General features: G+C 40.3%; 1 protein-coding gene across 14 annotated transcripts in view; it reads left to right on the top strand.

Moving 5' to 3' along the window:
• The window catches only part of NUMB (NUMB endocytic adaptor protein), a 92,028-nt gene that overhangs the window by 57,541 nt on the left and 21,530 nt on the right, over window positions 1–12,957 (top strand). For all 14 annotated transcript variants that reach the window (XM_061998733.1, XM_061998734.1, XM_061998735.1 and 11 more), the window contains one exon: window positions 11,119–11,193. In XM_061998733.1, the coding sequence (XP_061854717.1) occupies window positions 11,119–11,193 (75 nt within the window). The remainder of the gene's footprint in view (window positions 1–11,118; window positions 11,194–12,957) is intronic.

Raw genomic sequence — 12,957 nt, forward strand, 5'->3', positions numbered from 1 at the left:
TCCTTCCCTTTTATTTAAGAAACAATTTCAGTTTAGTGTTTTAAAGTAATATCTACTATTAATACTTAAGGAAAAATGGACTTGAAGGTGTCTTGTTGCTCATAGTCCCTGTGTAATCAAAAGCTTTCTTCCTCAAGGCACGCTAATATGATAGATTGTAAGCTTATGGAAAGCTAACAGATTAAATATCGATGCCCAAGGAAAACAGTCTGTGGTTCTGAGGACCTTTTATTAGGTTTTATCTCTGTTGTATCTAAAGTAAGTCAGTCTGATAGTGAAAAGGGTGATGTTGCTAGGTGGAACTCCTGAGACTGGCTATTACATATTTAAAGCTGTGGGCATCTGCAGATAAACAACAACTTCGAGAACTGTCCAGCTAAGTTGATGCCCCGCTTTACCCTGCCATAATTGCTTATGTGTGCTTTGACATACACTCAAGTGTATTTAATGCTTGTGGTGTGTTATGGTTGCTTGCTTATTTGTCTTGTGTTAGTTTTCTACTAGAAGGAAGATGTTAAGCTTTCTGCTAGGTGAAAGGAGCTGTAATCCAGTGCTAAACAGAGACGGTGTTTTGCCAGAGCTCTGAAAGTCGCTGCACTACAGAAGCTCAAACTTAGTTCCAGGTTTAACACAGTCTAGGGGACAGCAGAGCTATTAGCTTGAGGATTCTATTTTTTTTAATAAGTTAGCCATTATAGAGGTTGAGAAGCTAAACTCTCCATTTCTAGACACTTAGCTTCACTCCAACTTTTCCAGTCCTTTGCTGAACACAAAGAGTGTGAACCACTTCTGGCTGTTTAAAGGCTGCCTGGGTTTTTTTTTTAGCTCTCAGTCAGGACTTGTACTTCTAATGACAAATGTTTCCTGTATTTAAATGAAGCATTCATCTATTCTGGGCACTTGCACCCAAAGTGAAAAAAGGTTTTGGGCTATTCTGTGCTGAAGAGGCATAGAAATGGATGAGTTCTTGCTTCCTGTTGTCATAATGGGACTTATTTACCCGTCTTTGCCTGATTTACACTGGAATTCCCTGATTTAATTTAGTGATTTCTTTACATATGTTTCTTGATTTGATTAGGATGCTAGACTGTTCATATTGAAAGGATTTACAATTAATTGAAAACTTAAAATCAGAACAATTAGACATTAAGAAGCATTTCAGCTTATTTGATTAGAACTCATTTTCCAAAATGCTGTGCCTTGAGATGAGCAGTAGTGGAAATGGGGGGATGGGTTTTTTTAGGCTTGGGATGCAAAGTGGGTGTTAACTGGTGTTTAATAGACACAGACAGGAAGGATGCCATTGTGAGGGAACGAGATAAACCAGATGTAGAGTCATCGTTCTGGTGGGTGGTACTATATTTTGCTCACAGAAAAGAATAGTACTTTGTACTGTTGAAGGAGAGTATCCTGTCATACTGTTCTTGGGTATTATTCAGCAATTCATACATTCCAGGAAAAGTGTGCTGTCTCCTATGTCCTTAAATATCTGATGGAGGGGGAGACTTTTCTTCCTGATGCTCTTCAAGGGAGCAGAATAAACTGAGATATTTTGGGAGAAATGGCTAATGCATAGGAATGCATTCAAATCTGAAACATGGAAATAGTCTCTTCATTTTGTTCAAGTTCCTACATGAGAATTCTAGAGTGGTCCTTTGCTCGTAGATGAGCTGCTCACCACAGTTCCATATGTTTCTGGGGGTGTTAGTCTGTCCTTTATTCTTTATGATTTGCCTTACCCACTCTCTACAAGTCATCAGCTGTATGTTTTCTGAGCTCAAAACATAGCTGAATGATAAGACTGCAGACTGGCTTTTATCTGTAGAGCTGGTGAAGGCCTGAGAATTGTTAACAAACGTCTCTAGAGCTGCCTTTAAGGTTTTCTGTATGACAGTAAAATACGTGAAACTAATGTTTCTAGCAGCTGCCATGTTGAGGACTTTGTTTCTTCTAGTGCTTGTTGTTTTATTTAGGTAAGACTCTAACATTCATGTTTTTGGAGGGAGAAGACTAGTATAAATACAGAATATGAAACATTTGTTCTTGGTTTCTACTGTAAAAGAGAAAGATCGTGAAAGTTTGATAGGTGAAAGATATGTCCCTCTCTTACAACAGTGTTAAATTGGTTTTGTTTTTGACTCCTTGCCTTTGGGCGTTTCTATTTTGCCTGGGGTTGGGGTATTTGTAGAGTACTAGCACAGATTTATCCGGTTTTAGATATTACAGAACATGTGGAAGCACTTTGAAAGTCACGTTGCAAATAGGATTTCATCCTGCCTCCAGGCTTCAATCTGTTAGTGTTGGACAGGAACTCCAGTAGCTGCTTATTGGTTATGCTTTAAGGATCCTGTACTGCAAACAGATTTAATGTTATGGAAAGGTTTCCTACGTTGGCACAGTTCTTGAGGCTCCTATAGTTCTTGTGCTACATCCACTCCTGATCCTTATTGTTTATCTGATGCATCTATGGATCGTCCTCATTTGGTAGGGAAGATGCCCTGTGGAAAGTATTGGCAAAATTCACATTACACTGTTGCTTTAAAATTCAGGGAAGTGGATTTGAGGCACAGTTGCTTCTCTCCAGTGCTGTGCTTGTAAATTTGGAGGTAGTGATAATCCTGGGCAAATGCTGTTATTTTTAGGGGATAACACTTCTCTTTTTTTTTCCCTTGTTGCTGTTGAATACTCTGTATTTTTCCACTAGTTGGAGAGGCTGTGTTGGATGTAACCAGCTACTCATCATGTTTTCTCAGTCATCATAGTGTGTGTGCAGGATGCGTTTACAGAGAGCTCTTCAGTGTGGTGGAAATCACACTGCACTTGAGGTGATGATCTGACACATTCAAAACAGGGCCTTGGAACGGCTACTGACTTCCCTGCTGTGCTGTTCTGCTTAAACTGCTTTGAATCTGCTGAAGTTTACATTGAAAGAATTCTGTTCTGCTGTCCTAACAACCTCGAAAGTAACTTCCGTGTCTCAGCAGTGAATCTCCTTTCTGTGAGGAAAAACTGTGCCAAATATATGTAATGTATAAGGGAGATAGATGGAGACATTGTATTTAAAACTCTCCAGAAGCTGATTATTCTAACAGGACTTTACAGCCCTGCTCATCAGTGCTAGAATTTATTTTTACACAGTCTTTATACATTGTAGTTGCAAAAAAAATGAAGTTCATTGACATACACATCTTCAAACTTGCTTTCTTCCTCCAGACACTACCTCACTGAGAGCATACAGCTGTACTGTGTTTTAATGACTAAAATATTTGACACTAGGGCTTCTTTTGTCTGAAATGCCTTTTCAAATGTCCCTCTGGGTAAGTAGCTTTTATTCATACAAATGCACTTACTGGCCTGTAAAATTTATATCAGAAAAATTAGGTCATTTCCCTCTGACAGAACTAAAGAAACCAAACATTTACAAGTTCTTGGTGGTTCTGACTAACTGGATGTGTTAAACAGAATATTAACAGCTGCTCCTACCTGTGGTTCTGGGAGACACAGCAGTCACATATGTCTTGGATGAAATTAGTTTAATTCTCGTGTTTTTGGTGGTCAGTCTATTGATCTTAACGTGTCTAAGGCTACTGTTGCTGGTAGTGTGCAAGTTGACTTGCATTTTTTTACTCCATTTATTGCAACTGGAAGCCTAAAGATACCAGTGGGAAAAAGTCAGTGTGGAAGAATAACAAACCCAGAGTTGTATTTCTGAACTTGAGTCAAGGATTTGCTGCCGAGTGCTTGGTATCATGTGAGTTAGCCTTTACACTGAATCCTGGTTTCTGTTCTAGTGTTGGCAAGTAAAAATTGTCTGGATGCAGTTGTACATTCACAAATAAAAGAGTTGGCTTCTCAGGGTAAATACTCCTCAACTGCTTCCTTTGGAGGGGGATGCTTGGAGGATGCTGTGTTGTTCTATACTCCAGCAGAGACAGAAGAAAAGGGAACAACTTGCACTGAGCTCTGTAGAGTATCCTGGCTGGGACCTGTGAATGTCAGTTCTCATCCCTGAGGTCCCTGTGACCCACCAGCATGTTATGTCATGAGGCCATTCAAGGCTCTGCTGAAACCACTATCAGTTAGTAAATAGGCCTTTTTTATCACTGTGCTGTCTGCTCTTGTAGCTGCCACTAATTCTCTTTAGTTTGGAATTTACACACTGAACGTTGCTCAATGCCAAATATATATAAATCTCACATTAAAAACAACTTCTTAATCAGTTTATAAACACAACTTGCATGCCATTCTGTTCCTCCAGCTCAGAGAGACTGGTACTCAGCACTGGCTTTTATTTTGTGTCTTAAATGCACTTCTAGTTTGAAATAGCTGCTGTCGCTTGCTGTGAAAGAGCGTACCAGCGTGCTGAGGCTGAAGTGCCTTTAAGTTAGGCATGTGATACTTTTGACTCTGAAAGCTTGGGATGCTTGAATAGTCTTTGGAAACTATGTTAAGTATTTTTAAGAAGTTAATGTGACAAATCTGCTGATGGCTGAAACGTTGCACAGACTTATATTAAACACTACAAATCCCTACCTCTTAAGGCGTGAACTGATGTTAGCAATGAACAATAACCATTTCTATGGGATGCTAACCCAGCAGCAAGCTAAGGTCCATTTGAAAAATCCTGCAGCATTTAAGATCCCAGGAAAAAAAGCTTGAAGACAGCTAATTATAAAAGAGTGGTGGTTATAAGGGAAGATGTGAGGCTTGCCTCTGGTATATTCCTATGCATCTTTGTCACCGTTAAAAGGGATGCAATGCAGTCCCTAATATTTGAACTTTTCATGCTTTTGGTCCATCCCTTAGTTTTGTTTGAATAGCCTTTCAAACAAGAAGATTCAAGTGAAGCTTCTTACTGAGTTTAAAAACCCTCCTGTCTTTAGCCAAGGTCACGTTCTTAAATGGTTTAGTAAACTTCAGGTTGTTTAAAGATGTGACTATAAAAGTCTGGAGCCATAAAACCAGTTTGGATGTCCTTGCAGAAATCTTTCCTTTAAACCGTATCAAAGTGTTGGAAATGAAGTTTGAATTGGGTTATACTTTTTAATTTTGAGGGGTTTTGTTTTTCAAAATCAGGGATGTTCCAGTGTTAGAAATGGAAACTTGCCTTTTTTGCAGGGCTTGAAGAAAAGGTCCAACCTGCACCTGTGCAGTGTGTTTACACAACTCTGTGCTGTCAACACTTGATTTTCTTTTGTTTTTAAAAGCAAGTGTTAAGTTTATTTCCAGGTAGGAATTGCACACGAGAGAGAACAATCAAAAACCTAAGTGCAACAGGACTTATGTGAAGCTGTAAAGGGGTTAGGAGAAATGGTGAGTTTCAGCCTCATCAAGGGAAACTGAGGATAGACATTAACAGCAACAATTCAGCAAAACAGCCTCTCTTTCTAACAGTAAGGCGTGAAAGCTACAGAGTAGAAGGTCTACCCTGTTGATCTCCAGTTACAGTAATGTCATAATACTTCAAGGCTGACTTCTCTGATGTAGATGTGGAAGCAGATCCTGCCTTGAGGCAAGTGCTGTCCTACATAACCTTCGGAGTTCCTTCCCTGCCTTGTTGCAGGGATTGGTGAAAATTTGTGTACCTCATATTGAGCTTTGCTACTTCATCTTCAATAGCCCTGACTGGAAATGTTTGTTATTGTCTCACAGTGTTTCTGTTCACACTGGCAAGTATGAGAACCAGTGAGTGAAACGCACCGTGTGGCACTTAGTTGGGTGCGACGTGAAGAGACGTGGAGAGCTGCGGGTATAGATACTGCTTTGTTTTTCCAGCTGGATTCAAAGACTTTTAGCAGTCATAGGCTGTTACAACCCCTGTTTTGGGGGATGTAACAGGTTGATGAGACATTTTAATTGCTGATGACTCTAGGAAGTGGAAGAAGTTGGACCCTAAGGACACGTGTAGCAGCGTAACTAACCTCTAGCTTTGTCTAAGCAGAGTTAAGCTTAGTTTGTTTGTTGATGCTTCGTCAAGAAGCTTGTTGTCTTTACATGTATAGCTTTGTCTCAGCAAACATGTGTTTCAAACTTCTAAATTAAAAAAAAAAGCAGGAGCATGGGTGTGAGAGAAGTACTGAATATTGGAGTGTAAATCTTACAGAATTCATTGTTGCTCAGCTTTAAGGCATATCCAGGCTTTCTGGATTTCAGCTTATGTCTAGTTGCAAGACAGCATTTCACTGTGAAACCGTGGAGCTCCAGCTTAAATTCTTGAGCAATACCAATTCCAGAAGCATGTCTACACATTCAGATGCCAAGTAGTCTTACTGTTACAAACAAAACTCCAGTTGTAGAGAAGATAGTACTTACACAGAGGAAGAAAGAGGAATGCTGCTGCCTCTAGGAAAAATAGCAAGGGAATGGTGCTGTGCTTCTCTGTGTGGCAGCTAGTTCCCTAGCATGGGACACCTTGGCCAAGACTTGAATTTGGTTTGTTTGCTGTGTCCATCTAGTTTCAGATGTAATCTGAAGAACCTAATCTCTTATTGCAAATAAAACAGCTCATGTGAACATCTGCTGATACAGAAAGAACTGGAATGATTTGTATAGCCGTGTCTGTCTGGAAGAGAGACTGTAGTAGCGTATTACCAGGCTTGAACAAACAAAACTGGCTCGTTTGAGTTGCTCAGGTGGAAGGAGATCTGATGAAGGATCTTTCTTTTTTTTTTGTCAGCTGTTATTGTTCAACTTTGAAAATTTGAAAGCTGAGTCAGCCAAGTATTTGTGAAAGAAATGAAAACAGAGAAAGATGATCAGGGCAGCGTTCCTTGCACTGGGGCACAGATGGGAGTTTTGCTTTGTTTCTGACCCGATATGTCAGCCCTTGATCTTCTCTTAGGAGCAGTTTCAATAGTGTATATTTGGGGGGGAAGGCAGTAGTACCAAAACCACTTGATGTGGTAACTTAAGTTGTTCATTTATAGATGAAGTTGGAAATGGTTTAAAGTGTTAGAGCAAGGATAACGTTTCTCAAGGCTTTTTCAAGATGGAAGGGTGTTCTGCTACGTGCCAGTTCAAATTGTTCCTGTGTTAACTGTTTTCTGACTTTCTGATACCAAACACCCCATGTGTGAAAGGGAGCATGACCCCAGAGGTGAAGAGGGAAAGGGTTTGTTGTTGTTTGTTTATCTTTTCTTTATTACTTGCTGTACCATCATCAACTTTTTTTCCCTGAAAATGTTAATAAAGCAATTCTCCTACTCAAAAATGTTTGTGTTAAGGGCTCTCCAACAGCCCTTGAAATGATTTTACAGGGGGGATTAGAGCTTTTATTTTATGTTACTTCTGTATATAGACTCTGCCCACAAGAGTTTTAGCTTTCTGTGAAAAAGCATTGGTGGTTAATTTCTGGTATAACTATTAAACCTCTTACAGGACATCTTATGGCTGAGGATGGCTGGCAGCGTGACTATCACTCATTGGTTGCTATGGAAATTAAGTAGGGATGCATTCAATATTAATACTACATTCCTACTATGTGCACTTTCCTGATGGAAAAGTGCTTTCTTTCCCCAGTGATGTTAGCTGCAGCGGTCCTTCTGACAAGAAGTACCCCTTACTGTTCTACAAAGTCATCAGCCACCATGGTATGGCTTATGCAGTTCACATTGATGTTTGTGCACCCAGTAATTATGTGTCCCAGCCCTTAAGTGTGTTTGTGGTCATGTGCCATGATGGATTTGTATGAGACTTTATTTAGATAGGACAAGTCACTGCTAAAGCACTTCACATTGTGTTTCTTCTCTTTTAGTTTGAAGGGGAAGTTCCTTTCAGGGATCCTGAAAGGCTGTATATAGAAGTGTGGGATTTGTGTGGCTGCTTTTTCAAGTGGTTTCCATGCAGTCTCTTTCCTGTGGCGAGACAACAGAGTTTGGTGATGGTTTATTTTTCTTAAGTCCTGAACTCTGGCGTTTAACATCCATTTCAGACTGTAAGGAGCAGACCGTGTCTTAATCTAACTAGTAGCTGTATTGTCTTTCTCTATTAAATCTTGCAATGTCTTTCCTAAAATGCTGTTGCACCAGTAAGTTGAGCTAGTGTTTGAAAATGGAGCTTAGGCAGTGATATCATTACAATTCAAGGGTGCTAGAAAAGGTCTCAGCCTGTAGCAGAGCCGTTTGGCAGTATTGGCAAAGTAATATTTACATCTTTGACTACTACCCATTAAAAGTCAGCTAACTATTGTAGCACTGCCTCAGTACAGGAGCCATGTGGGCTAGTGGGGGAAAACTGTTATAACTAAGCCTGAAGACTTGAGGAGGACTCAGTGCATCAGGAGCACGTGGCTAAGACAAGATGACCACTGCAGTGTTCTGATTACATAGCTGGAAGTTATTTTTACATGAAAGAAACTTAATATGTGTGTCTCTATAAGGAACTGACACAAAACCCAACAAAGCAGAACTGGAAAAATGTTGAAACTGCCTGTAAAATGTGCAAGGCTGCTGGTACTGACAGCAAGGAGCTTCTGCAAAAGTGGTGCAGTGGGGAGAATGGGGTTTGATGAAGGGCTTAAAGTGCAAACAAAGCACCTTTTGTCCTCTATATCATAAAGAAGTATTGTGTGGCAGTGTAATTTCTTTTATAATTCAGAACTGATTGATACTCAGTGGGGTCTGTGGATTGTACCCTTTTGGTGCGGGTAGATGCACTTGATATGTGCAATAATGTTCCCTATTCACTGGAGTGGAAGCAGTATTAAGGGCTGCAGCTAAACTCGCTGTCTCTGGAAGCAGTGGGATGACTGATTGCTGAAAGCTGGGGCATGGGACTTGAATAGAGGTTTGGAGTGTGACATGAGGCAATATTTACCCTGCTCTGTTTCTCCCTTTCTGAAGCAAAAGGCAGGTTGCCAAGCACAGGGAGTGAATAGTTTGTCTCTTGCCCACGCTGGGGTGAATGGGATGTGTGGATAGCTCAGGACACCCCACAGCTGTCCTCTGTTTGTATGATGCAAGCTAGATGCCTCATTCCACGCATACATCTTGTGTTGTGTCCTCTATAAACCTCAGCCTTGTTCCTGTCTGTATCTCTCCCTTTTTAAAGAGAAGTTGACAAACTTTCTTTAAGTTACTAAACCCCAAACTTTCCTATAACAAATACACACAACCACACAATTTGTGCATCTCTGGAACTTCCAGAGGCGTCATGGCAGAAGCCAAGATCCATCCAGACTTCCAGACACATAGTGAATGCATCTTTAGCTGTTACTGTTTGTTTCTTTTTAGGATTGGAATTTTCCAGTTAGTATGTGTTCTGGAGAAATGAAGATCTTAAACAAGTGTTCAGCAAGCTCAGCTGAGGGAGTGCAGTTGCTGTTCTGGCAGCTCCAGCATTTCAATTAGAAGGCTTCAGCCTTACAGAGCTCATTTTGAAAAAGCTCTAAGCATCAGATCTCTTTTATTTACTTTGTAGTTTCTAAGCAATTTCTTTTTCAAGCTGTTCTTCATCTCTGAGGGCTGGTTGAAATGAAATGGTTGCAGAATGGTTCCATCCAGATTGTCTCTGTTTTGAAAATGCCACATAGTGAGACTAAATGCTCAAACCCTCTGTCACTTAAGATCTTTTAAACCTCACAGCAGTTTAATGATATCTAGGGTGATATGTAGAGTCTCCTCTTTTGGAGCATCTTGCCTGACATTAAAAGAAAACCCCTTAAATTGCTGTTAAATCTTTAAAAGAGTCTGACTTGGTCCGTTTAGCTGCATCCAATGTGTTGTTCTGATAGAGTGCTTCAATATGGTGCTAAGAAGTGAAATCTGTTCTGTCTGTCTGGTTTATGGTAGCAGTGAAACAACACCTGGGAGATTTCAGATGACTCATGACAATATTCTGTGATGGAGTGGGACTTCTTGATAGGTTACTAAACTTAGGTTTACCACAGCATTAACTGACAAAAGTGTGGGTCATAGAATCAGAGTATGATTCTGGTGTTTTAAAACCATTTCTTCACTCTCTGGCTGGTCTACAACATAAATGCTGAATTGCAGACAACTCTTACAATGCCACTTAAATTGGGTTTTCTTTGACCTATACATCTTATTCCAAAACTTCAGAAAGCTTTTGTTTAATAGTTTCTGTGGTTTCCCTCAAGAGTTAAGTACTTTGAATGAGGATATGAATGTGTCTAAGAGAACATTTCCTTCTCCTGTCCCCTTCCAAATATGACTGGAAAAGGTAGGGAGAAACTGGAAAACTTGTGGCTTTGTTTTCCTCCCCAGAATGTGAAATGAAGCTGTGCACAGTATCCCAAGTGTTACACTCCAGTTTATTTCTTTTCCTTTCTCTATAAGCTTGTATTATTCTGGGTTATTAATTTGAAAGCTTTGGAACTTCCAGTTTTTAGTCACTGTTGTTTTGCTGGTTTTTAGACTAGTGTGTGATAAGGTGAATATACAGAAAACTGGTATTGTAGAGAACTTCTTGTTGATAGTGATTAACATTTCAGTGTTCACATAAGAGCTTGGGCTTGTAATGAATTTGGTTTTTAAGAAAGAGGGGAAATGAGTCTCCTTCTCTGGAGACATTCCAAACCCACCTGGCTGAGTTGCTGTGTGCCCTACTCTAGGTGATCCTGCTCTGGCAGGGGGTTGCACTGGATGAGCTTTCCAGGTCCCTTCCAGCCCTTAAGATTCTGTGATTCTGTGAAATAAAAAGAAGGATTTGCAACATTGAAATCTCTTGTATCTGGCCATGAACATTCAAATCTATTTGGTTATCTTACTATCAATGTTTGATACTAAATGTTTGTTTTGTCAGGAGTATTTTATTCCCATTCATGTCTGTATTGCCTGAAGGTCTGCATGCTGTGCTAGGCAATAATGGGACTAAAGCTTGTGCTGAATAAGCAGGAAAATACAGTTCTGCTTTCAATTTATTTTGTGTCCCCAGTAAGGAAAGTCTCTCTTTCCCTCAAAGTTTCAAGATGTATTATGCTTTTCTACTGCTGCTGGGGCCCCATCTAAACACCAAGTCCAATTGCATATCTCAAAGGTGGCCATGGAGGTGCTTTTAATGTCTGTTATCTCAGCTATACCAAGATGAATGCAGAGCTTGGATTTTTAAACCCAAGGAGCTACTATTGAGCTTTTTCTTCCCCTGCTCTCTTTCCCGCAGTACTTGGGACACGTCGAAGTGGATGAATCCAGAGGAATGCATATCTGTGAAGATGCTGTGAAGAGGCTGAAATCTGTATGTATATTTGTTTCATCTGTATGTATATTTGTTGGTTTTTGGGGCTGTTGAGTGTTACTGGAAAAGGTCCATTGGGCAGCAGTGCCCCAGCTAAAGACTGAACTTTTGACCCACGTTAGGAGAACAGTTGGTCAGTTTGAGAGCACTGCTGCGGTTAGGGGGACGTGCTGATCTGGTGACGAGAGGGAGAGAGTTACAACTGTTCTTTCTACTTGCAGAAACTACTTGCAAAAATGTGTAAAAAATCCTTTGTGACCTTTCAGACTAAGTTGGTACCCACGTGAGACTTCAGCCATTGGTTTTTAACAGTTCTTTCTCCCTCTCTCTCTCTCTCTCTCTCTCTTTTCCTCTCCCCCTCTCTTTCCCTCTGTTGCCTGCCACTTTAATAGTGACTTAATTCACCATTATTATACAAAATATTACTTGATTTAGGCTGCTTTTTTTCTAATGCACTGCAACATCGTAGTCATGCATGAAATAATCTGGCTTGCATCTGCTCAAAGTGGCCTGCAGGCTGCCTAATTCTGTTATGTCATGAAGTGGGCTGCTCTTAGTTTGGCTTCTGTGAACGTTTGCTCCCGTAAATGGCACTCGTTCGAAGCTCTTTGTTATTTCTGTGGCTCATTTGGAGAGGTCTCCTCACCTCTTTCATGCAGTAATAATGTCACAAAGTCCTGCAGAAATAGCAAACTGGCAGTGATTGGTCTGTCAAGGAAGGGAGACTGAAACAGCTTTGAAGAGAACAGAGGGAGAAAGGACATGAAAATTCAAAGTTTGAGTAGAGAGAGAGAGAACTCCAATCCTTTTCACCACTTCTCTTATGTATCTTAGCTATATCCATTCTTCAGTGATGCCTTTAGTGGAAGAAACTCTTGTACCCTTGCAGCTCAAGAAAATTCCTTCAAGCACATCAAACACTCCTCCTTCTGCACCTTTGCTAAGTTAAGACATCTGCTGCCAGACATGGCTTTTTTCTCCCTCACCAAATGTGAGCGCTCAAATAGCTTCCAACTAAAGCTGTTCTTCCCTCCTTAGCACACAATGGAGGATTAGAGGTTATCTTTTTCTGCCTTCTGTTGTTCTGTAAAAGTTCTGAATTGGTTTATTGCTCTGATTAAAATGAAGTCTTTTCATTCCTTTCTCTCTCAGCTAACATATAGCAACGTGTTCAGGCTGCATCCCATCTGTTCCCATTCAGGTGACTGGTGCTTGATTTTTATTAGCAAGAGCCACACAAAATAGAAATGAGCTTCTTTATTCTGTGGATTTAGTTTACATAGCTAAAAGTGCAAAAACTGACCACTTAAGAGTTGCACCTGGTTTTATCCCCTTCTGGTTTTTGTTCTATCAGAACACTTTCTATTAGTGCACCAAACAACACCATGGTAGCTACTTTATGCAACCCGTGTCATGCTCTTCCCTGGGGAGCTATGCTGTGAGGTTTATGCCCTCTAGTTTTCTTCAGAAGCTTCAAGCCTATGAGCCAGCTGAGTGTAGCTAAGCTTGTAAATAATGAGACACTAATAAAAGCATAGCACCCAGTTTCTTCTGGATAATTCCAGGTTTGTGACTCCTGATCACCTGAATTATTGATTCAAGTGTCAGACTTACATATCTGACTTTTACAGTTGCATCCTCTGGAAGGAAGCAATTTCATTTCCCTCTTCTGTGCTATGTCATTGTTCCAGATTGTGGATGGCATCAATTTACCTATTCTTATAAATTCAACCCTTTTCTTCAGATCTTTCTTTGATTTCCTCT

This window comes from Colius striatus, chromosome 6, assembly GCF_028858725.1.
Source record: "Colius striatus isolate bColStr4 chromosome 6, bColStr4.1.hap1, whole genome shotgun sequence".
Lineage (NCBI taxonomy): Eukaryota > Metazoa > Chordata > Aves > Coliiformes > Coliidae > Colius > Colius striatus.